This window comes from Mauremys reevesii, linkage group 26, assembly GCF_016161935.1.
Source record: "Mauremys reevesii isolate NIE-2019 linkage group 26, ASM1616193v1, whole genome shotgun sequence".
NCBI classification, from domain to species: Eukaryota; Metazoa; Chordata; order Testudines; family Geoemydidae; genus Mauremys; species Mauremys reevesii.
The window spans coordinates 5,902,314-5,925,495 of NC_052648.1; the positions used below are offsets into that span (position 1 = coordinate 5,902,314).

Genomic DNA, 23,182 nt, shown 5'->3' on the forward strand with positions numbered 1-23,182 from the left:
GTAGGGCATTTGACCATCACAGCACCGCATTCACTGGGTCACGCTACACACAGCAGCTGGGCTACTGTTGCTGTATCACACCCAGAGTGGTTTCTTGTAGTGTGAATCCTAGTGATTAACAGTACTTCTGCACTAAGGTGGAACCTTCCATCCAAGGATAGCACAAGCACTTTTCAATTTTTATTTAAGCCTCACAACAGTCCTGGTGAGGTAGGAAGTGGGTAGAAGAAAGGCAGGGAGCACCATTCACTCAAGAGGACAGCAGCTCAGGGCTGATTTATGCAAAAGGTATGAATACAGTTTTAGTTAATGACTCAAGTCTACCTGGACACTTATTTCAGGATCAAAGCTGACCAGCCACACATCTAAAATAAGTATCTACACAAACTTGCTGTGAAATAACTAAAATCAGTTTTAGGAAGCTCAGAGTTCAATGGGTGAAAGTTTGTGTGTAAATCAGCCTTCAGTAAGAGCTGGGAGAAAAGACATCTGAAGACCAGATGTAAGGAGACTCAATCCTTAGAGCACACCTCACCCAAGGATCGAGAGTAGTTTAGGACTCTTGCAAAGAGTCACTTCAAGCATCACAGGCACAGATTTTTAAAGGCCCTCTCGTTTCACATGGTTTAGGAGAAGAGTGAGATCGCAAAGAAGATTGTACTGCAACAAGGAAGTAGCAGTTTAATAAATAACCCATCAGTGGGAGAGATTAGTCAGTTCTAAACACAATTGAAATAAATGAAATACATTTCATCATAAGCGAAGAACACAAATCAACATCACAAAGAGCAAACTCCCATTAATTTAAAAAAAGAGGGGAAATGCTGCCATTCTTCATTAAAACTTGCAGCCTTTCCACATGCCTGCACTGCTCAATGATCACTTGCAGCCACCCAGGTGCAGAGAAAGACCGAACGAAACAGGAATTTTTCACGGAATTGTTTCTAATTTGCAAAACTAACGCAGAGTGAGAAAGTACTGGTTTTAATGCATTTTTAATCCAACAAGATCAGTTTTTAAACTTGAACTCCTGCATCAGTGCTGGAGCTAGAGAGGAAAGGCCAACTTTACCTCAACCAGCAGGGAGCACTGAAGTGAAAGGCTTTCAGCCACAATTGAGTTTCATCGCTGTTACTCATCTGTGTTTTATGACAACAAACTTGGGAAATAATATTGATGTTGGCCAGCCAGTGTCTGGCATCATGCTGCAGGGGTTTTTAAAAAAGGTACTTTAAAAAATATGCAGCTTTTCATACAAAGTAACAAAAATCAACACTAGTTGAATGTTCTGTACAGATTTTTCCAGTTTCTACGGGGAGTGCTACAGAATTATCGGCCCTTCAGAACAACAACATTCTTCATTCAGGTCCTGTAATTCTAGCTCCTTTACAGCCTGGCCAAATACTTCTGAGTCAAAAGGCAGAATTGTGGATCATACCCCTTCATGTACAGGGGGAACAAGTCTGTGGGTGGGGCTAGAAGACCCTCCCCAGTTTCCTGAGAAGGTAGGTGTAATTTCAAGGATTTGCAAACAAATTCCTCTGTCTGTTTCACTATAGATAATTAGTGGACTCTCCCATGGAATGCAAACATCCCTGCCATTAAGTTGCATTCAAGCTTCCAGAGTGAATAATTCAGCAGTATTGCCACTTAGTACAATTTTCTAATATAGACAAGACTTGATTTAACTACATTAAAGTTGTCTTTCCTGTACAAAAAGGGAAATAATTATACAGGTACAGCACTTTAATACTAGTATAGCTGCATCCACACTAGGGCTTTTACTGGTACAACTGCATACCTAAAAAGTGTCACGCCCTTCATGGCAACAATTACACTGGTAAGGCTTTCAAGTGTAGATCAAGCCTTAGAAACTAGTTTCTTCAAGGATTTGCTTGTAAACAGACAAGAAATATAGTTTAGTTATTTTACTTAGAGTAACATGTCATTTGGACCCAAGGTTTAGGATTATGTGATGTTACACAATCTATTAGAAAAATTGTTGTATTGAGTTTGTCAAAAGAGTTTTTGGAGGAAATTAAGTGCTTTGCTGCACTGCTGGAAACTCAAAACATCACAACAATGTGCTACTAAGGACCAAGTGAAACTAACCAGACTAGTTTCCCTATCCAAGCAGAGTGAAGGACCAAAAAAAAAGCCACAGGCAGCATCAACGGTGAAAAGGAAATCAGATTCAGAACATGTCAGTTTTAATAAGCTATTAAATAAAGGGAAGGATTTTTTTTAAAAATATATATAATTTATAATATATTATATATTAAGTTTACAGTCTATTTTGTGGTGATTTATCAGTTATATTTTACCTTGCAGTTCTGATTGCCTCAGTGTGACCAGGATAATTGTATTTATTACTTTCATTTAATTTGGGGGGGGGGGAGGGAGAAAAGCACATCAGCCAATTTTAATACAAAATGTAAGAGTATGAATTGGCAGTTTTACTTTGTTCTATTCACAAAATGGCTTTTTAAAAACAAATAAACCAAAAACAACCCTATAGCTGTACTATTCTACAGAGCAAGGATTTTTGGACGGGGGAAAAGGAATTTAAACGTGGTGATTTCCTTTAGGATCTGGTTTTGTTGTGCATGGACAATACCAGATGTTCCTGATAATGCTCAAGGACAAGCCTTGAGAAAACTGGAGCTATTGTGTTCAGTGAAGCTTTCTGCTAGCTTATTCCCTAACCCTGCAATTGGATCCATGAAGGCAAATTCTTGCACTCACATACTGTTCCCCTGAAGCTCTCTGGCCTTTGCAGAAGCATAAAAGGATGGATCCAACTACAGGACTGGCGCCTTTGGTGATGAAGATTGTTTCTAAATTGTGAATTATATTTGTTTGAATTAATATTACCGTTTCTTATAACTGGCTGACTCAGGGGACTGGGTGAATGGGTACTAGGCCAGAAGCTCAACCCCTGTCTAGGGGAACAGTGAACTGTTAATACCCAACAGCTATTCAACAGCCTACATGAAATTCATTTTGTATCTCTCAGTCCACTTCCTACTGGACGGCTGTCCACAGCACAGAAACTGCTGACACCATAGACATTAACTGGTCCCACACGGGTAGCCTCACAAGAGGCCATAAACTGAATGAGCCCTGGAGCTGGAACTCCCCACAACCCCCGAAGCAGCCACTCAGGACAGGTTGAGGTATACTAGCAGGGCAGAATGGGGAAGCTTGCAGTGCTGGTCCCTGTACCGTACCCGTTGTGTGGTATGGGGGACTTCAGTCGCCAGGGCTCTCCATTTGGCATCTCTCGCCAGCTCTAAAATTCATTTAGAAGTCAATGGCATTTCTGAGCCTTGCTGCAAGTGGGCATTTGTGACACCAACATTGTAGGAGCTGATCTCTGCAGCTGTGCTTAGTCAGGTTAGCTGTGATTTCCTGTTCCCAATGAATTGAGAGGTTAAGATACCTACCACAAATCTGTGCCAGCAGGAAACTGACCCAAACCACAAGACAGAAGACTTTCCCAAGAACAAGAGACCTACTGCATCACATCTGCTCTAGTCAAAGCCTTGACTATTTCCAGTGGATGAATCCACAGCTCCCTTAACTAGTTCTACTGTGTGTGTGTCAACTGGCTTACAGTTTCTCCTAATATTTGACTTACAGGGAAAATATAACTGCTCAAGCCCATTACTTCTGATTCTGATTTCACAGACAGATAAGAATAATTGATTTCTTTCCTCTCTGAATGCCCCTTTATGTATCTGTAAATAGCTAAGCATCCCTGACACACCAAACATGCACATTTCTCTTAACTTTTCCCACATCCGGTTTTGAGCCTTTGCTTGACTCTCCTGCTCTAATTCTAAGCTGAGCTCAACCCAACAGCTGAGGTCACCAAGACATTTTTCAGCAAGATGGCTATGCCCTGCAGGAGGTTCAGAAATGCCACGTGGAATTCAAATCTATATATTCAGTTATAATGCAAATTTTGTGCTGCAGCCTTTCAGGCTTGTGGACTGAGCAGAATGGCTGCAGCACCATCTGAGCTGTAACTCCCAGAGAGCTTCCTATATCAGATAGCAGCAGTTTTGGGGAAGAAATACGCCCTATAAAAGTGCATAACATGGATCAAGCCATTTCTTCGAACTCTCTCTGAGAAGCATGTTTTCTAATGTTCCAGTTCCATGAAAGATTTTTTGAGCCTCTCAAATGGCTTCTAGAAGAGGGAAGTGCAGACAAACACTACATTTAAGTAAGAGTGTAGTTGTTCCAAAACAAGGAATTCGTAATTCACAACTGCCTTTTTATCACCCAGTCACTCACTCCCATGTGAGCTAAGGGCAGTGACAGCTGAACCTTTACTTCCTACCTTTCGTCACCTCTTCCAGAACAATTATTGAAATATAATTGGTTTTGGTCTGAATTTATCACATGGGCTGGAATAGGCAAATTCATCAGATCCTCAAGTAGTAAGGATCTACTCAGCTGGAGACTGACTGGTCTATTCTACACATACATTGTTCTGTATTTAGTGTATCAGACCATCTTGTACTTTCAGCATGAGCGGAGTATACAGGCTTGGACTGTGACTTCTATGCTCCCGCAGTCCTCAGCCTGAAGTAGGTTAGCCCATCAAACAGAGATGGGCCAGAGGCTAGTACTGATTATATTGGGGGAAAGGACAAGTAACTGATGCCTTGGTTTTCTCTTGCTGTCAGATCATTTAGTTTATATTAAAGAGCAGGGATAGAATTCTGGCTTTTTCATTGGCAAGGTGAATATATGGCAGGCGACACTGTGAAGGTCACCATTCACATACAAAAGCAGGTTTTCCTTAAGAACTATCCCTTCACATGGTGCAGTCGAACCTCTTCCTTCAGCACCAGATGGTACAATCTCATTTTTTGCACCAGCTGGGTGTATTTGGCTTTGAAGGACAGTTTTTCCCTCCCTCATTAGCTGTTAGTGGTACAGTCCATTACCTCCCCCCACTCTCACCCCAACTCCAGTTGGTACAGTCCATCCTTGGCTTGGAGTTGAAAAGCAAGAGATTCAAGTTCTCCCCTCATACACTACTGTCCTCCAGCAGGGGCTCCTTGCCATCTGATCCTCCAGCCTGTGGGCTGTGGGTATGGGTCTGGGCTCCATTGCTGTGTTTCTTATGGCTGCCCGATCTCAATGCAAGATTGTGTTCCGGAATGAACAAGGCCACTAGGAGCGACAGTAGGACCGAGCATGCTCCGAAGAGGAAAGGTGGCCCCGGGATAATGCTACTCTGTAAAGCAAAGTACAGGAACGATTAATGCTGTAAGTCGCAGTGAAGTGGGAAGACAGACAGACAAAGCAAGTGATGAAACTGGATAGGATACCTCATCAGTAGGGTTGACCATGACCTTCGTGGCCTTACCCAGGGTTTCCACTTCAGCCATTTCATTCAATTCCACATGGAACAAGTAGAAGACAAAGCCATAGAGAGCTGGCCCCAGCCCATTACAGAGCCCCCGAATTCCAGTGATCATCCCCTGAACCACACCTGAGAGAAAAAGTGAAGACAGGGAAGACATAAGCCTCCAGCCTTCTAAAGGGCATCTCTTTATAGGCAAGACATCTGTGTTGCATAAGAACAGGATTAAGTCCACATCCAGAACACACGTAAACCGGTGATTGTCCTGAAGACAGATCTCAGTTCCTATGTAGCTGTACCTCCCTACAAACTCACTAACAGTGAGCGTGCCATTTCCCAGAGCATGGACACAGGCAAGTCATGCTGCAACTCAGAGATGAACATAGGAGGTTGAATTAGAGGCAATCTGACCTCAGGATTCAGGGCACAAACTCAAGGTAGGTGGATGGTCAAGTAGGAACGTCCTCCCTGCCTCAAACAAGTAGCTGTTCAACGTTGCACATAAACATTATGGGGTGTTTTATGAGACCCTTCCTCAAGCGTCAAGTATTGTTAAAGGCAGATACCAGTCTTGATAGGCTGATGGTGTGAACTAGTTCCTAGAAACTAGTACACCTAATAAACTATATTCTTAATCCTATATTCTTGTGAGAGTATAGGTGCCCATTAAGAGTACTCATGCTGTACACACCAGAGAATTAACATGGAGGGTGGCTGGCATACAGCTTTGAAGCCATACAGAGATGCTGCACAGGGTATGTCCAGATGTTCACTGGATTTCAAAGGGTTAAAGAGATACCTATCCTCCCTACAGTATTGGTAGGGCTCTCTCCCCACCGATGTAAAAGAAGTAGAAAACTTGTCAGGATAACTGCTGGATGAATTTTAATCCAAACATTAGAGAAACTCATCAAGTGTGATGTACCCTGCTGGTCGGGATCTGCGTTCCTGGACACCATGGCACTGATGGCTGGGAAAGTGATACTGGACATGGCAGCCACAGCTCCTGCTGCCCACATCATCCTACAAGAGAAAGAGAAACCAGCCCATTAAACTAGCGGTTTTCAACCTTTTTTCATTTGCAGATCTCTAAAAAAAAATTTCGAATGGAGGTGCAAAACCTTTTGGAAATTTTAGGCTAGTTTGCAGACCCCCAGGGGTCTGGGGACCACAGGTTGAAACCACTGCATTAAGCAGAAAGGAGGAGGAGGAGAGCTTTCCATACAGAAAGAGTACTGCAAACTAAGGCTGGAAGAGCAGACAAATCTCTCCCTCTGGTGGCCAAATGGAGAACATTGCACAACTGCACTGGGCACAAACAGCTGCCTAAAGAGGGGAGGGATGAGAAATGTGCCAATTGTTTATTTAATAATGCTGACTCACTCTTACCAAGGCTGTGATCCAAAGCCGTACCAGGCAAGCTGTAGAATCTGGAAGCCTAAGCCCAAGAGGATGGTATTTTTGTTTCCTATTGAACGCATGAGAATCCCCAACACTACTGTCTGGAAAGAGAAAATGAGATAATGTTATCAAACTACAGTGGGGAGAAAGGAGGCAACTACACTGGACAAGAAAGTGATGAAGAAAGAGGAGGCAACACTCCTCACTGCCGGATTTGTCAGGCCCCGAGGCTGTCCTGCAGCTAGTAACACACATTGATACGGCTTCACAAAAGGATTCTGACAGCTGCCAATCCAATCCTCAAGGTCATAATTTTTGTGTAATCTCATAACCAAGGGGTCTGAAAGTAGTACCCAGAGAATGGGTTCTCACCTGAGCCAATATGGAGAGGATTCCAACCACACCAATAAAGGCTGCCACAGTCTCTGAGGAAAATCCAATGACCTGCAAAGACACGAGACGGGGACACTATTTCAGGCAAAGGGCTTTGTGTTGTACCTGAGAAAAGCCACGCCATGAGAGCCATCTCTAGTGCTTACTGATACTACATATCGGTAGCTTGAGCATTACACAACTTCACCCTCCACCACCTCATGGGAATGTGAACATTAAAGCCTCCCCAGATGGAAGAGGTTTCCATGGGCTAAAGTAGTAACTAAGCGAATGGATACGCTGTCCCAAGTGCCTGAAGAAGGTGACACGGTGGGGTAAGCACAGAGTCCAGGGCAGGTGGCTAGTGATTGGTCTGGGGACTGCATTTGCAAGGCACATAAGGGCTGCACAGTTAACCAGCATTCATGGGGATCCTACATTTTCTAACAGAGAGGAAGCAGGTTACTGGTACTGTTTCACTCTCATTACCAAAGAGCTTTTGGTCAGCAGCGGCAAACCAAGGCTGGTGGTGTGCAGCCAAGCTGCAAATTCCCCCAGCCCATGATCACTGGACAGAAGCTGCTGCCCCATACTGCATAGTCAGGAAGGAAATAAAACAAATTCATGAGACTACAACACACACTACAAACCTTTGATTTCCAAACCTGTATCTTAATCTAACTCCAATGACTGACCTGTCGTAGGTACAAAAAGAAGCTGGAGTACTGGCCGGCTTCAGGAAGGTAGGAGAGAAAGACAGTAATGCAGATGAGAAGCACAGTAGAATCCTGGCCCACTTTGCGGAGAGACTGGAGAAACAAACAGGACCATTAGGCTCCCTCTGATATGAACCCAATACAAAGGGTTACTTAGTACACTGGGCACCCTGGAAGGGCTTGTTCTGCAACAGAATTTCTGCACATCAGTGGGACATATCTGTATGACAGATCCGTCAGCCTGGCACCAAATTGTTTCTGCCTTGAAGAGCTTCCCAGCTGTGGGAAACTTCACCCCGCTAATGCAGAGCACTGCGGAGAATCCAGCTAGATTTCTGTAACTCTGGCTCTCCTTGGAACATTAATATGGGCAGTGACTCCTAAGTGAGACGAAGGTGAGAAGCAAATGAGCAAGGTAACCTTTTTCAGGGATCCAACCAGCACTCCCCCAGGCTAACAGAAGCAGCAACATGCTAGGTCTTTCGCATGGCTACACAGAGTGCAAATGCAAAGCAATAGGAGTTGCACTCACACCATCAGTTATTGCCACCAAAAGATGATGAAATTTCTTCAGGGACACTGGAAGCTGTTTTTAGACACTACGTAGCCATATACACTCGGAACCCATTACCCAGCACTGAATAAAGATACAGCCAGACATCATCATCCTTGCACCTGATACAATCACGTCTAAATTCACATCCTTTGCCTCTCGCAAAATGATTCCCTTTTTATCTTCACTCTCCTGTTAGAAGAACCAACACGGAACTTGGGGAAATAGATCTAGAAGTTAAATTGCAGTGAAAAATTGCTAGTAGCAAACTACTTACAGCAAATGGATCTGCCTGTTCCCAAGAGATGGGAGCTCCCCAGGACACAGGGCGCATCTCCTCCGGCAGAGATTCTGGCACAGCCAGCAGAATGAAGCCAATATCCAGTAGAGCAACTCCTGAAGCCAGCACCACCACCAGTGTATCACCATATGCTTGGGACAGGTACGCGCCAATTGCCGGACTTGTGACCAGGCTGGCTGCAAAAGTGGCTGACACCTGCAGCATAATACAAATGTTAGCAGTAGTATCTTTTGGCCAGAGCCTACCCTCTTTCCCAGAGTCATCCAAGGCCATCAGCTCCATCACCTATAGGAGTAGCCAAACTATAGGGGCAGGTTTTCCAGAATTGTGGAATACAGAAATATGGTATTTCCCCCCGGTGGAGTTGAGGCTAGGTCATGACAATGGGTGATAACCAGAGGCCTCTCAACCAATACTTAGGGTGTTTTCAGAAATCCTTTTATAATACCATGCAAGAATAGTTCAGCAGAAGCCACAGGTGCACAGCCACTGTTCTATTTGTGTTTGCATGGAAGCCAGCATGGTGTAGTGCCACAGGCTGGAGAAAGGACTGTAAGTGACAATACAGCTGGATTCCAGATTTCACAGCACCAAGCTCTGCGGTTAGTTTCTAAACACGTTGCTCCATTTGGAGTCAGGAATGGAACCAGCAATGGACACAGTGGATTGAGAGGAATGCAGAAGTCCTGTGTGCAATACCCATGGGGAGGCCACTCTTAAGATGGTCCCGCACCCCACCTTTCCAACTCTCTGAATTCTGGAGCACTGGAGTATGTCTTCGGGGAATCAACTAATGATCCTTACCAAGCCATAAGCTGTACTGCGTTCATGTTCCTGTGTGATATCAGCAACATAGGCAAAAATCACAGAGAAGGTGACAGCAAAGACTCCAGACATGGAAATGACAGCAAAATACCACCTGAAAGAGATGTTCCCCGGGGCAGAGTTAGAGGAAACCACATTAAAAAAAACCACAAGAGCCTAATGCTGCTGAACTACAGTCTCTTCGCCACACCCCTGCTTCAATTCATTTCTCTTCATCCTGAAGTGCTCAGAAATGCCATTGGGCTTCCATTCCGGTTAACATTTCATGGCTTAAAAACCCAGTCCAGACCCATGTCTGGTAGCATCCCACACAGGAAGGGAACATTAATGCGATGCAATACCGATGCAGCTTTTAGTAGTGGAAAGCAAACACTAGGAGAAGGCATTTCTTTCGGACTGGAGTTGGAATCCAATGGTGTGTGAAGGAATAAGCTCTGGGTCAAGGAAAGGCTGCCTCTTCAGGCTCCTTCTCTTCATCATACAAGCACTTCCAATCTCCTCCACAGTCACTGCACCTCCAGATCCTCCTAACTCCACCATCTCAAGTGACTACACCTCCAAATTCCTCTTTGACACTCTAACTCATCTTCTGGATGGATCCCTCCCATATCACCGCACCCTCACATCATCTCCATTCCAAGCATAGACTCACCATGGGCTGATCTTCATGAGAGGTATTGGTGCACATGTGAAGAACACAGTGAGGAGAAGGAAGGATTTCCTGCCCCAGACATCAGAGAGAGCACCAATCAGTGGGGCACTTAGAAAGGACAGCAGGCCCTAAGTAAAGAGAAAGGGGTTCACACCAGGTACAAATCCCACAGCCCCTTTCTCTGGCTAGCAATAGGAGAGTAAGAGCTGTAATGTCACCAATACAAACAGGAGCTGGCAATCTACTGTGCCGGATTTCTAGGAGGTGGCAAGGTTACCAAAACATGACCACTCATTAGATAGCTGAAATCGCTATACTGGAAAAACTGCTAAATGCTCAGAAATTATTTTCCTTCTCTCTAAGTACTCAGAGTCTGCAGCTGTGGTCTTCCCATGCCTATTTGTGCAGCAGGGAGTTGCCACTGCCTGAAGATGTTGGCAAAGCTCCAAAATGTCAATATTTATTGCAGTTCAGGGAAAGCTCTGGCTCTAGACTGAGACCTGTTGGATGTGAAGAGAGGCAAATCCATTCAGCCTCTGTAAAAGTTCTCCATATCTACAAATCTTTCACACCCGTGACAAAATGGGGGAATGAGTGCCTTAAGATATATATGAGATTCTCTGAGCGGCCCCACACCTGAGAAAAATCATCCTTCAATGATAGTCATGCTCCTTTAACTGGGGTGCTCCTGCTAATACTGATGCCCATCCCCATGACCAATTTTGCCATGTTACCAAGCAAATTAGAAAATTATTTTGTTTTAGTTCTTGCCATCTTCTGTAATTCCTCCACAGGTGTTGGACTATTCTAAAACCATTTCACCAGTTGCTACGTGGCTTTGTAATCACCAATCTACTGTGGGATGGCAGAGTTTCTAGATCACGGTTACATTGTTTTTAATTTCATTTACTCGAGAGCTATAACAGTACCAACTTTTTTGTTATCTTATTATGTAGAATCTGGTCGCTAGGCTGTTCTCATGCTGTTTTGGAGTGTTCTTAGCTGTCAGCACAGCATGAGGCACAGGCGCTAGCATCCTCTGGGCCCTGGGAGTGCTCAACCCCATGCTCTCCCCGAGGCCCCATCCCCTTCTCCCAAAACCCCCATCCACCTCTTTCCACCCTCACTCCACCCCCACCTCGCCTCTTCCCGCCCAGTTCCCAGCTCCTTCCCCCTAGTGCCTCCTGCATGCCGCGGAACGCAGCAGGTGGGAGGCACTGGGAAGGAGGGGGAGGAGTTGATCAGTAGGGCTGCCAGCGGATGGGAGGCACTGGGGCAGCGGGGGAGCAAGGAGGTGGTGAGCTGGCTACTGGAGGGTGCTAAGCATCCACTAATTTTTCCACAGGTGCTCCTTGACTGGAGCACCCAGGGGCGGCTCTAGCTTTTTTACTGCCCCAAGCACAGCAGGCAGGCTGCCTTCGGCGGCGCGCCTGCGGGAAGTCCGCTGGCCCCGCAGATTCGGCAGCATGCCTGCGGGAGGTCTGCTGGTCCTGTGGATTCGGCGAACCCGACACAAAATCCGCAGGACTGGTGGACCTCCCGCAAGCACGCCACTGAAGGCAACCCGCTTGCCACCCCAGGCATGTGCTTGGTGCGCTGGTGCCTGGAGCCGCTGCTGGGAGCACCCACGGAGTCGGCGCCTATGGCATGGGGTTCAGACTTCTTGGGCTATCCAGCAAGTTGTCAGTGCTATTCTGAAAGAAAATACCTAAATGGGTTAGCGCACACAGAATCAACCGTGCATGAAAACGGAACTGTCCTTCTGCTGTGCTTGCCAATAAAGTGGCCACTTACCCACTATAGACTAGACTAATCACACCAAACAGCACTCTGATTATAATGACTTTCCATTGCTACTGACCCGGTTCTCAGATTGGAACAAAGCCCAGATGGTAAGGTGGTCTGGCCCATTGTGTTTCTACAGCATTGGTTCTTTAATAAGGAAGGAAAGAATTCCTTACCTTGACCCCATGGATCAGGCCATTCATCAAGAATGTGTGCTGAGGAAAAGTCCGGTGTAACACCTGTGGAGACCAAGTCAACAATTTTACAGATCCTCCACTAAGTTCTGCTGTTAAAGGCCAGGAGGATCACATCAAACGAGAGACTAAATAAGCCTGCAGTCCATGTTTGCCCACAGCACTGACACTCATATTCCCATGCCATAATCACCATACACATGCTCTGCTAACAAAATATATGGAGCCCTTTTGTTTCCTCATCAGTGCCATAGGCAGCCACTTCTCCCAGGTATGTCACAGGGAGACGTGTTACTGTATTGGAGCTGGATAGGGGTGAGCTCGTGTCCAAGTTTCTCTAACACTATGAAGCCATTTCAGACAGACAAACATTTCTCCATCTCTGCCCCATCTGCCTAATCCCTATTTCTGCTTCATTTAACTCAGTGTTTCCTGATCACTCTTCTTGTTTTTGTACCCCCTATCTCCTTGCCTTATATTTTATACTAGTATATGTACTTCTAAGGGCCTTTCTGAACAAGTCCTTCTTTGTATGGAAATTACCTAGATCCCAGAAATCAGCTCACAGATCTTCATGGTACATTAAACGCTAATGTGACTTGTCATACCAGCTGCCGAAAACAAGTTCTGAAAGCTGAGAATCCCTCCTGAAGCTGCCAACTTGGAAGTTTCCAGTCACTTAACTCAAGACAAATATCTGAGTTGGGAATTCTAGTTCTTTTGATAAAACTAATCTTTTGTTCTTGGTTTTATTGTGGCATTTCCTTTGTGGCCTATATTGGTCATCACAGGTCATCTAGCGCAGATATGAAGAACAACTCTATGTAAGCTCAAAAGCTTGTCTCTTTCACTAACAGATGTTGGTCCAATAAAACATTTTATTACCTCATCCACCTTATCTCTTTAATAGCCTGGGACCAACATGGCTACAACAACGCTGCAAACAATTTTTCATGACAGTCTGTCACCCCCAGCTGAGCTCTTGGGTGTGGTCAGTAATTGGACAGGACTTGACAGTGCAGGGAGTGCTGCTGGTAATTCAGACAGAGACAACCTTACCTCTATATCAGTACTAAAGCAACGTCCCAGCCCCTGTATGAAAGATACAGTCATTGGAGGAGTTCTAAAACATCACGGCCTTCCTCAATCATTAAAGATCTCCCCTGGCACTTTTCACCAGTACCCGAGCTTTAAATGAAAAATTCTGGCCAAATTCAAGTTTGGGTTCTTAAGTCCTGCTTCACTAAATCCCCTATTCCATTTCAAATAACGTATTCTTCATTCTCTGTCCTAAATTAGTAAGCAGAGTTCTTATGTGCTTTTAAACAATTGCCATGTTCCACTCCAGAGATGGCTGCAGCAATTCCTATCTGTAAAGTACTTTTTGGAATGAGTTCTACAGATATAAGGTACAGTATCCTAGGTTTTGCCTCTTGTGCTTCAAACTCAAACTGTACCCAGATCTTCACTGAAATCCTCAACCTCAGCATTTCCACCATGCTACCCTCAGCAAGAGTCAGTTACTCACCGTTAACATAGGGGTGGTGAGTAACCCCCAGGCAAAAAATTCCAGGAAAATCACCACCACCGCATGGTACACACTGGGCTCTCCAATACCCTGTCGCTGAAAGAAAAAACATGTTAATGCCCTGAAATCTGAAAAGTGGCTTGGGGCACAAATTCATAGCCATATAGGGGGAGAATTTCAAAGGAATAAAGGACAGGTAGGTGCTCAACTCCCACTGACTTCCAATGGGAACGGGGCAGCTAATTGCCCTTTGTGCCTTTGAAAGTCTTCCCCTTAGCTCCTGGGGGACAACGGAAGGGAGGCAATTGAATTTCCCTGCAAATGCTGATAGAGGAGTTAGCTACAGAAAAAACATTTCCCCAGGTGCTAAATCTCAGTTACTGGCCCAGGTTTTCCTTTGCTGTGTAGGTGTACCTGCAAGGTCACAGGCTTACGGGGAACAGGAGTCACAAGGGAGAAAGCAAACAGGATTGAACTCAGCTGCCTCAGGGAATCGCACAGATCAAACATTCAGAAGCATAGTGTGCCTTTCACAAGAGGGGATTTTAGTGCAACTGGCCGACATGACTTTAACACACCAGAAAGCACAGATAGCACCAAGACCAGTGCTGATACATTATAAAGTACATCTGTTGTTCAACCAAGCTGTTTAAAATTTTCAAAGCCAATTAAGGAATTAAGACAACTCCCAGGAATTTCAATGGAAACTGAATGTCAGAATTTTCTGTCAGCTGTGGAAAACCTCAGCCCTCTTGTATTTTTTTTTTTTTTTTTTTTTTTTTTTTAGAGTAGATGAATGGGCTTCCCATTGTGTTTATTTGTGGCACAGTGTGAAAGGTATGCTGGAATTTATAGCCTGCTGTTACCTCAAATATTAGCAGAATTATTCTAGGGGAGCTACAGATTAGAGTAACTGTTAACAGAGCAAGAGAAGACAAGTAGATTCTGAGACCCTGGTTGTATTAACAGTTTCTATTAAAGATGCTTCCTTTAAACAGGTTGTAAATCTGATTCAAAGACAAAAACACCTTCAAAACAGGGAACACCCAAGGGAAATATGGTCATTAAATGAAGTTATTTTTATTCTACACAAACAACTGGACAAACCCTTTCTCTGTTGCTACAAAATGTGATGGTGGCATTATGCCAGCAATGCTGGAGAAAAGTGCAAGTTGCATGGATATTTAATTCCCCCATCCCATTACACTGTCTTGGTAGGAAGAGAGATACTTCTCACAGAAAGAAGTTATCACATCTTTCTGTTACACCCTTTCAACCAAAACTCTGCAGTTAGATCTTTTTGTCACTTGGACAAAACAAAAATACATGTATTCTCCCAACTCATGTTAGAAAGAGTATATGCTGCCTCGACAGAGCAGCAGAGGTTATGAACTCTGGGCAACAGGTAAGCCCCTTCTGAGAGTACAGAACTATTTAAGCAGCCTGGATCACAGCAGAACTAGCAACAAGAATTTTCGTAGGGCCCAGTTTATAATACAGTATGAACATAAGAATGGCTGTAGTGGGTCAGACCAAAGGTCCATCCAGCCCAGTATCCTGGATACCTACAGTGGCCAATGCCAGGTGCCCCAGAGGGCATGAACCTAACAGGTAATGATCAAGTGATCTCTCTCTTGCTGTCCATCACCACCCCCTGACAAACAGAGGCTAGGGACAACATCCTTACCCATCCTGGCTAACAGCCATTAATGGACTTAACCTCCATGAACTTATCCAGTTCTCTTTTAAACCTTGTTATAGTCCTAGCCTTCACAGCCTCCTCAGGCAAGGAGTTCCATGAGTTGATTGTGCACTATATGAAGAACTTCCTTTTATTTGTTTTAAACCTGCTGCCCTTTAATTTCATTTGGTGGCCCCTAGTCCTTATGGGAACAAGTAAATAACTTTTCCTTATCCACTTTCTCCACATCACTCATGATTTTATATACCTCTATCATACCCCCCTTAGTCTCCTCTTTTCCAAGCTGAAAATCTTCGCCTCTTTAATCTCTCCTCAGATGGGACCCGTTCCAAAGCCCTAATCATTTTAGTTGCCCTTCTCTGAACCTTTTCTAATGCCAGGATATCTTTTTTTGATATGAGGAGACCACATCTGTACGCAGTATTCCAGATGTGGGTGTTCCATGGATTTATATAAGGGCAATAAGATATTCTCCTTCTTATTCTCTATCCCTTTTTTAATGATTCCTAACTTCCTGCTTGCTTTTTTGATTGCCTCTGCACATTGTGTGGACATCTTCAGAGAACTATCCACGATGATTCCAAGATCTTTTTCCTGATTACTTGTAGCTAAATTAGCCCCCCGATCATATTGTGTGTATAGTTGGGGTTATTTTTTCCAATGTGCATTACTTTACATTTATCCACACTAAATTTCATTTGTCATTTTGTTGCCCAATCACTTAGTTTTGTGAGATCTTTTTGAAGATCTTCACAGTCTGCTTTGGTTTTAATTATCTTGAGCAGGTTAGTATCATCTGCAAACTTTGCCACCTCACTTTTTACCCCTTTCTCCAGATCATTTATGAATAAGTTGAATAGGACTGGTCCTAGGACTGACCCTTGGGGAACACTACTTGTTACCCCTCTCCATTCCGAAAATTTACCAATTATTCCTACCCTTTGTTCCCTGTCTTTTAACCAGTTCTCAATCCATGAAAGGCTCTTCCCTCTTATCCCATGACAACTTAATTTACGTAAGAGCCTTTGGTGAGGGACCTTGTCAAAGGCTTTCTGGAAATCTAAGTACACTATGTCCACTGGATCCCCTTGTCCACATGTTTGTTGACCCCTTCAAAGAACTCTAATTGATTAGTAAGACATGATTTCCCTTTACAGAAACCATGTTGACTTTTGCCCAACAATTTATGTTCTTCTATGTGTCTGACAATTTTATTCTTTACTATTGTTTCAACTAATTTGCCCAGTACTGACGTTAGACTTACCGATCTATAATTGTCATGATCACCTCTAGAGCCCTTTTTAAATACTGGCATTACATTAGCCATCTTCCAGTCATTGGATACAGAAGCTGATTTAAAGGACAGGTTACAAACCATAGTTAGTAGTTCCGCAATTTCACATTTGAGTTCTTTCAGAACTCTTGGGTGAATGCCATCTGGTCCCGGTGATTTGTTACTATTAAGTTTATCAATTAATTCCAAAACCTCCTCTAGCGACACCTCAATCTGTGACTATTTCTCAGATTTGTCACCTACAACAGCCGGCTCAGGTTTAGGAATCTCCCTAACATCCTCAGTCGTGAAGACTGAAGCAAAGAATTCATTTAGTTTCTCCGCAATGATTTTATCGTCTTTAAGCGCTCCTTTTGTATCTCAGTCGTCCAGGGGCCCCACTGGTTGTTTAGCAGGCTTCCTGCTTCTGATGTACTTAAAAAACATTTTATTACCTTTTGAGTTTTTGGCTAGCTGGTCTTCAAACTCCTTTTTGGCTTTTCTTGTTACATTTTTACACTTAATTTGGCAGTGTTTATGCTTCTTTCTATTTACCTCACTAGGATTTGATTTCTACTTTTTAAAAAGATGCCTTTTTAATCTCTCACTGCTTCTTTTACATGGTTGTTGAGCCACGGTGGCTCTTTTTTAGTTCTTTTACTGTGTTTTTTAATTTGGGGTATACATTTAAATTGGGCCTCCATTATGGTGTCTTTGAAAAGTGTCCATGCAGCTTGCAGGGATTTCACTCTAGTCACTGTACCTTTTAATTTCTGTTTAACTAAACCCCTCAATTTTGCACAGTTCCCCTTTCTGAAATTAAATGCCAGTGTTGGGCTGTTGAAGTGTTCTTCCCACCACAGAAATGTTAAATGTTGTTATATTATGATCACTATTTCCAAGCAGTCCTGTTATAGTTACCTCTTGGACCAGATCCTGCGTCCCACTCAGGACTAAATTGAGAATTGCCTCTCCCCTTGTGGGTTCCCGTACCAGCTGCTCCAAGAAGCAGTCATTTAAAGTATCGAGAAATTTTGTCTCTGCACTTCGTCCTGAGGTAACATGTTCCCAGTCAGTATAGGGATAATTGAAATCCCCCACAATTATGGAGTTCTTAATTTTGACAGCCTCTCTAATCTCCCTTAGCATTTCATTGTCATCATCACTGTCCTGGTCAGGTGGTCGATAATAGAACCCTAATGTTATATTCTTAGAGCATGAAATTATCTTCCATGGAGATTCTATGGAACATGTGGATTCACTTAAGATTTTTACTTCATTTGATTCTACGTTTTCTTTCACATATAGTTCCACTCTCCCCGCATGACCGGTTCTGTCCTTCCAATATATTTTGTACCCCGGAATGATTGTGTCCCATTGATTGTCCTCACTCCATCAGGTTTCTGTGATGCCTATTATATCAATATCCTTCTTTAACACAAGGCACTCTAGTTCATCCATCTTATTCTTTAGACTTCTAGCATTTGTGTACAAGCACTTTAAAAACTTGTCACTGTTTATTTGTCTGGACTGTGCAATTACCATGTTGGAGAAATGAGCATTAACCATAATTAGCTGCTGGTTGTTGCAAGCCCCCTTTTCCGGTCTAGCATTAATAGAGATTTTATTTTAGAACCATACTAATGGAACGAATTGTGGCCAAATCTGTTGCTAGTGGGCACTGAACCCAGAACATTCAGCACCAGAAGCACAAACCCCAACATCTGGGCCAAAGCCATAAGTTCTCTAGCTGTAAGTAGCAGGCTGTTATAGTCAGTGGAGCTAGTCAATAGGAGACATGATCATATGTAGTAAATCAGTGTATTACATTAGGCCAGACAAGGGCATAAATATAATCTTTTAAACCAATTTAATGTGGTTCATTAACATGGGTTGCAGTTATGCTACGAGTGGATGAAACAACGTCAGGAAGAAAAATATTTGGAAAATGATTTCACCCACCATGCCTGCTAACGGTTAGTCACAGTATTTGAACTGTGTCTGGAATCTGAACAATTCCACAACAACTTGTTAGCATTTGGAATACAGTTACACAAATAGAAAACCTTCATTACAGTTTTACAGCTTTTCACATCTTCCACCTATTTATACGATTCATCTTTCAATGCCTAAACCAGCTTCCCAAACTCTCAATAAAGGACTAAAGGTTACACTGTAGAGGGACATTGGTCACTAAGCACCAGGTGAAATTTATTTCGAGGACTGACCTCACACGCATGTTTTACTGTTCTGAATGACCCACTCTGGTTGTGCTTGTAGCCACCCCTGGAAATAGTACAATAATTAACACTTCACTGGCTTTTAACCTTGCTTAGTGCCACCCCACCCATCATCTTGTCCCTCATGTTGTTTACTGCAAGTGTTCAGTTCCCACTGTTTGTAGTTTGCCTAGAGAACACTCTACTAATCAAACAGACGTTCAGACATTTTATATTTGTTTTGTTAATGGGAGGGATTTAACAAAACCAATCTATTAGTAACCTTATGAGTCCCATGGCCCCAAGTGTTTTTCAGTGTTAAGTGTCACAAGTTAAACTAGTTTAGAGTAATCTCTTACTTTACAAGAAAGAACACAGGTAAAGTTCAGGTTTGAGTTGTTTCCAACCTAAATAAGTATTTTCCATTTTGACTAGTCCAAACCAGTTTAGCAAGTCTGATGAAATAGGAAGATGGTCAATCTGCTTCTAAATATATTGAGATATCACTGTACCCAAGTAGATTGTCCCTCAATGCAGTGCTATATTAGCCTCAGAAACAGGCATTTACTTTACAGATATGACTGCTTGGGTCCCATGAGAACCAGCATGGTGGGAGGAGGCCATAACTTAATATCTTGGCTTCCATGAGGGCCAATATGATGGGAAAGAGCTCACCTCTCAGTATCTTATACTCTGGTGTATCTACTACACTAATAGTCTAAAATACGAAGCACAGTACTAAAATTTAACTACAGCAGAGCATAATAGTCTGCATTATAGGCACATACTGGCAGCATCTGGTGATGTTGCAGTGCTGGTCTCTCCCTACTTCAAACCCACTTCTCAGTGGAAGGCCCAATATGTCAGACCACCTGCAAATCCAAACCTAAGTGTCTGCCAACACAGTGAAGCATGCAAGCCCCAAATACACACACAACCCACTCGGTAGGTTGGTTCCATTCCACTGGAACCCCTACACTGGTGAGATCCCAGCTTCAGATCTCCACAGGGCGGCTCCACATTAGATCACAGCTGTGTTTGCCCACACCGAAGATGGCCCCCAGCCTGGTGCAAACGGCACCAGGGCTCTCCCTGCCACCTGGGATTCCCACACCGGGCTGGCGCTGTCCAGGGAGCCATCAGCGACACCCAGGGCGGGGGAGATACTGCACCGGCCAGCACAGTGACCGCCCAGCATGTGTGTGATGGGCCGGGAAAAGCGGCTGGAGCAAAGCGCCCCCCCCCCCGAGGCCTCCCCCGCTACCAGACCCCTCGAGCTTCCTGCCCCCCCCCCCCGGACTCACGCTGGCTCCGTCCCGGATGATGATTTTCTTGGCCAGCAGGACGCTGCGGTTGAGCCGCTTCTTTTTCTTCTTCTCGCCGGTCATGGTGAGGCCGGGGCCCTGCTGCTGCTGCTGCCCGGGTTCCGCTGCGGCCCCATCCTCCCCCCGGGGGCCGGGCCAGACTGAGCCCGGGGGGGAGGGAGGAAGGACTCAGGGCCACCGGGACCGCCTCACGCCGGCAGCGCCGACACCATCCCCCCGGCGGCGGCCCGCTCTGTCCGGCTGCGTCCTCCCCGCTCCTCAGGGCAACCCCACCCTCCCCGCGCGCCGCCTGCCAGCGCCTCCTCAGCCGCTTCCGCCCGCTGCGCGCGCAGCCAGAACAGGCTCTTCCCGCCCCTTCCCTCACCCCATCGCGGCCGCGGCCGCGACCACGCCCCCAGCCGCCTTCCGGATCCGTCTATTCCACCGTGTGCCCCGCCCTCTCTAGACTCAAAGCCTCGCCCACGTTCACGCGCCTCCACAGATAAAACACGCTATTGGCTGTCGTGGCCGTCAATCATTTCTGACGCCCTATCGCGGAGCTCCGCGCCATCTTTCGTTCTGCCCTGTTCGGGGAAAAGAGCCTGCGGCGGGCGCCCCAGCCCAGCCTCGTTTTCTCTACCTCTCCTTGGGATTGGTTCATCCACACCTGTGCATTAAGGAGTCTGGCCCTCCGATTGGATTAGATGGTAGATAGGCGGGGGAAAGGTGGAACGATCGGATAACGGTCACAAACGGTCGCTCAGATTGAACAGTTTTATCGGGCTGTTCCAATAATGGGGGGAAATGGGAAGGATTGTACCACTGACCTATACCACTGTCAATAATGGGAAGACCGTACCACCAACGGGGGGGTGTTACAGGCTATACCACTGATCAATTGTGCCACTGACCTAAATGAGGGAATTGCGCTGTGCCAGTGACCTGGATGGTGGGGGGCCATCATGGTGCCACTGAACCGATGGGGGAGGGAGAGGTAAATGGAGGAGTGCATGCTAGGACCTGATCATGGGCTGCACAAGTGGACTGGACTGAGTGAGAGGTGCATGCTGGGAGCCCTAATCCCCATGTGCCATGCATGGAGAGTCTGATGGAGCAGTGCATGCTGGGAGCTGTACATGGAGCTCATGATGGAGCAGTGCATGCTGGGAGCCCTAATCCCCATGTGCTATACATAAGGCACAAGATGGAGCAGTGCACACTGGGGAGGCCATCATCCTCATAGGCTGCACCTCCAGCCCACTTGAGTCAAGCTGAAGCATTGCATACCAGGAGCAGTCCTCTCCGCTGTAGTCTGCTGAATACAGTTTAGTTTTAGCATCTGGATTCTGGTGGGTTCTACTGTGAATCCCTCATCTGAGCAGGAGTTAGGGAGCTGCTGAGCTGTGGCTTTTCTCCTCCAGAGCTCCCTCAGAGTAGCTGAGATGGCTTCTTCCAGACAGATGCCTCCTCTTCTGCCACCAAAGCTCCACCGGATCCCTCCTAGCTTTGGCTAGTTCAGTTCTCCTCTCTTCCCTTTGCACTGCATGAAGCCCCCTTCCATGTGATTTTGTTCTATCAAGAAATGGCTTGGATTCATCTGCAAGGTGATGTGTGTGGGCTGTACAGAATCCCTTGTCTGGTTTGAGGCCTGTTATGTACATGGCAAAGTCTCTCAGTTGTTGCCCACAAGCCCTGTCTCTCTCGACTTGCTCCCCCAAATCTTTCCTCAGTTCTTACTGGTTCTCCAGGCCTTCCTCTACCTGAACCTGTTGCCCTGAGCCTGGGAGTATAGTGACCTGTTTGAGCTGAGAGCAGGGTGTTTCACTTGAGATTTTCAGCACTAAAAAGCATAAACTGGAGCTAAAGGAGTAACTGTAATAGCTGTTAGTCTATAAGGTGCCACAGGATTCTTTGCTGCTGTAATAGCTGGCAGCTGTAATGGGCTTTTAACTTCTACACCAGCTGGTGGAGTGGGACAAAGACGCCCACTGTCCTAGAGTGGGTTACATAAGCTCCTTGGGACAGGGAAATGGGCTCCTCTGCCTTTTGGAAAGCACAAGCCCTGTGCTATTAATGATCACAAGTAATAATCAACAGCACGTCCTCCCTGCCCTTCAGCCCAAACAAACAAATCATCAACAAGCCTCGTGATACTAAGAGAATGGGCAATGGGCCAACGGGAATGGACCAACGGGACAAAAGGGAGATATGCATGTCACAAAAGAAGGGAAGAAAAACTGGAGCGGGTGGAGGATTAAGGTCCTCAAGGAGGGAGAGCAGTTAAATCTGCATGCCAAGCCCTGGTTTACTTAGCATGAAGCACCACAAGGGAACCTTCTCAACCTCCATGTAACTTCAGCAGGACTCGTGCGAGAAAGCGGTCATCAGAGTCAGAGATTCCAAGGCCAGAAGGAACCATTGTGATCATCTAGTCTGACCTCCTGTATAACACAGGCATAGAACTTTCCCAAAATAACTCCTAGAGCATATACTAAAAAACAAACAAACACAACATCTATTCTTGTTAAGAACCCACCATAACCTTGATAAATTCCAATGGTTAATTTCCCTCCTGGTTAAAAATTTACACCTTGTCTCCATTGAGAATTTGTCTAGCCTCAACTTATAGCCATTGGATCTTTGTCTGCTAGACCGAGGAGCCCATTATGAAATAGTTGTTCCTTGTGTAGGTGACTAGTGACTGTGATCAGTTGAAGGTGTCACAATCTAGCCCTTTACAACGATCATTCTACTCACGTTGCTAAGGCCCCCATCACCATGGTACCGGGCAGAATTTAAAATAGGTTGGCTAACATTCCAAGCAAAAGAAGATAAATAATCGTTAATAATTTAATATTATTAACAATGTTCGAATTGTTACTTGGAAAGAAACTGTCCTCAGATACTTTAATCCTTTTGCCTTTTAGGCTGATAAGCATCAGAGAGACCACCACGTTCATAGGAGCGTAAGGTG

The 23,182-nt window shown here is 45.0% G+C and overlaps 1 protein-coding gene across 4 annotated transcripts; it reads right to left on the reverse strand.

Moving 5' to 3' along the window:
* Positions 1-664: 664 nt before the first annotated feature.
* LOC120391694 (hippocampus abundant transcript 1 protein-like) lies at positions 665-22,816 on the reverse strand. 4 transcript variants are annotated; one of them, XM_039515664.1, is made up of 12 exons: positions 22,799-22,816; positions 13,711-13,806; positions 12,165-12,227; positions 10,204-10,331; positions 9,531-9,645; positions 8,703-8,921; positions 7,852-7,965; positions 7,157-7,228; positions 6,773-6,885; positions 6,309-6,406; positions 5,349-5,512; positions 665-5,254 (listed from the first exon to the last, which is right to left on the reverse strand). In XM_039515664.1, the coding sequence occupies exons 2-12, from the start codon at positions 13,717-13,719 to the stop codon at positions 5,045-5,047; spliced, it is 1,305 nt and encodes a 434-aa protein (XP_039371598.1). In that variant the 5' UTR covers positions 13,720-13,806; positions 22,799-22,816; the 3' UTR covers positions 665-5,044. The 4 variants fall into 4 exon arrangements, with proteins under 4 accessions (XP_039371598.1, XP_039371597.1, XP_039371596.1 ...); XM_039515663.1 differs by lacking the exon at positions 22,799-22,816 and adding an exon at positions 22,745-22,762; XM_039515662.1 differs by lacking the exon at positions 22,799-22,816 and adding an exon at positions 20,849-20,981.
* Positions 22,817-23,182: the final 366 nt, after the last annotated feature.

Bases quoted from the DNA above. Each gene is read 5' to 3' on its own strand.
- LOC120391694 (XM_039515661.1), bottom strand. From the start codon at position 20,292: ATGACCGGCGAGAAGAAGAAAAAGAAGCGGCTCAACCGCAGCGTCCTG. The intron at 9,646-10,203 runs GTGAGTCTATGC...CATCTCTTTCAG, and splicing joins CTCATGAAGATCAGCCCATG to GTGGTATTTTGCTGTCATTT. The intron at 6,886-7,156 runs GTGAGAACCCAT...TTCTCTTTCCAG, and splicing joins TCCTCTCCATATTGGCTCAG to ACAGTAGTGTTGGGGATTCT.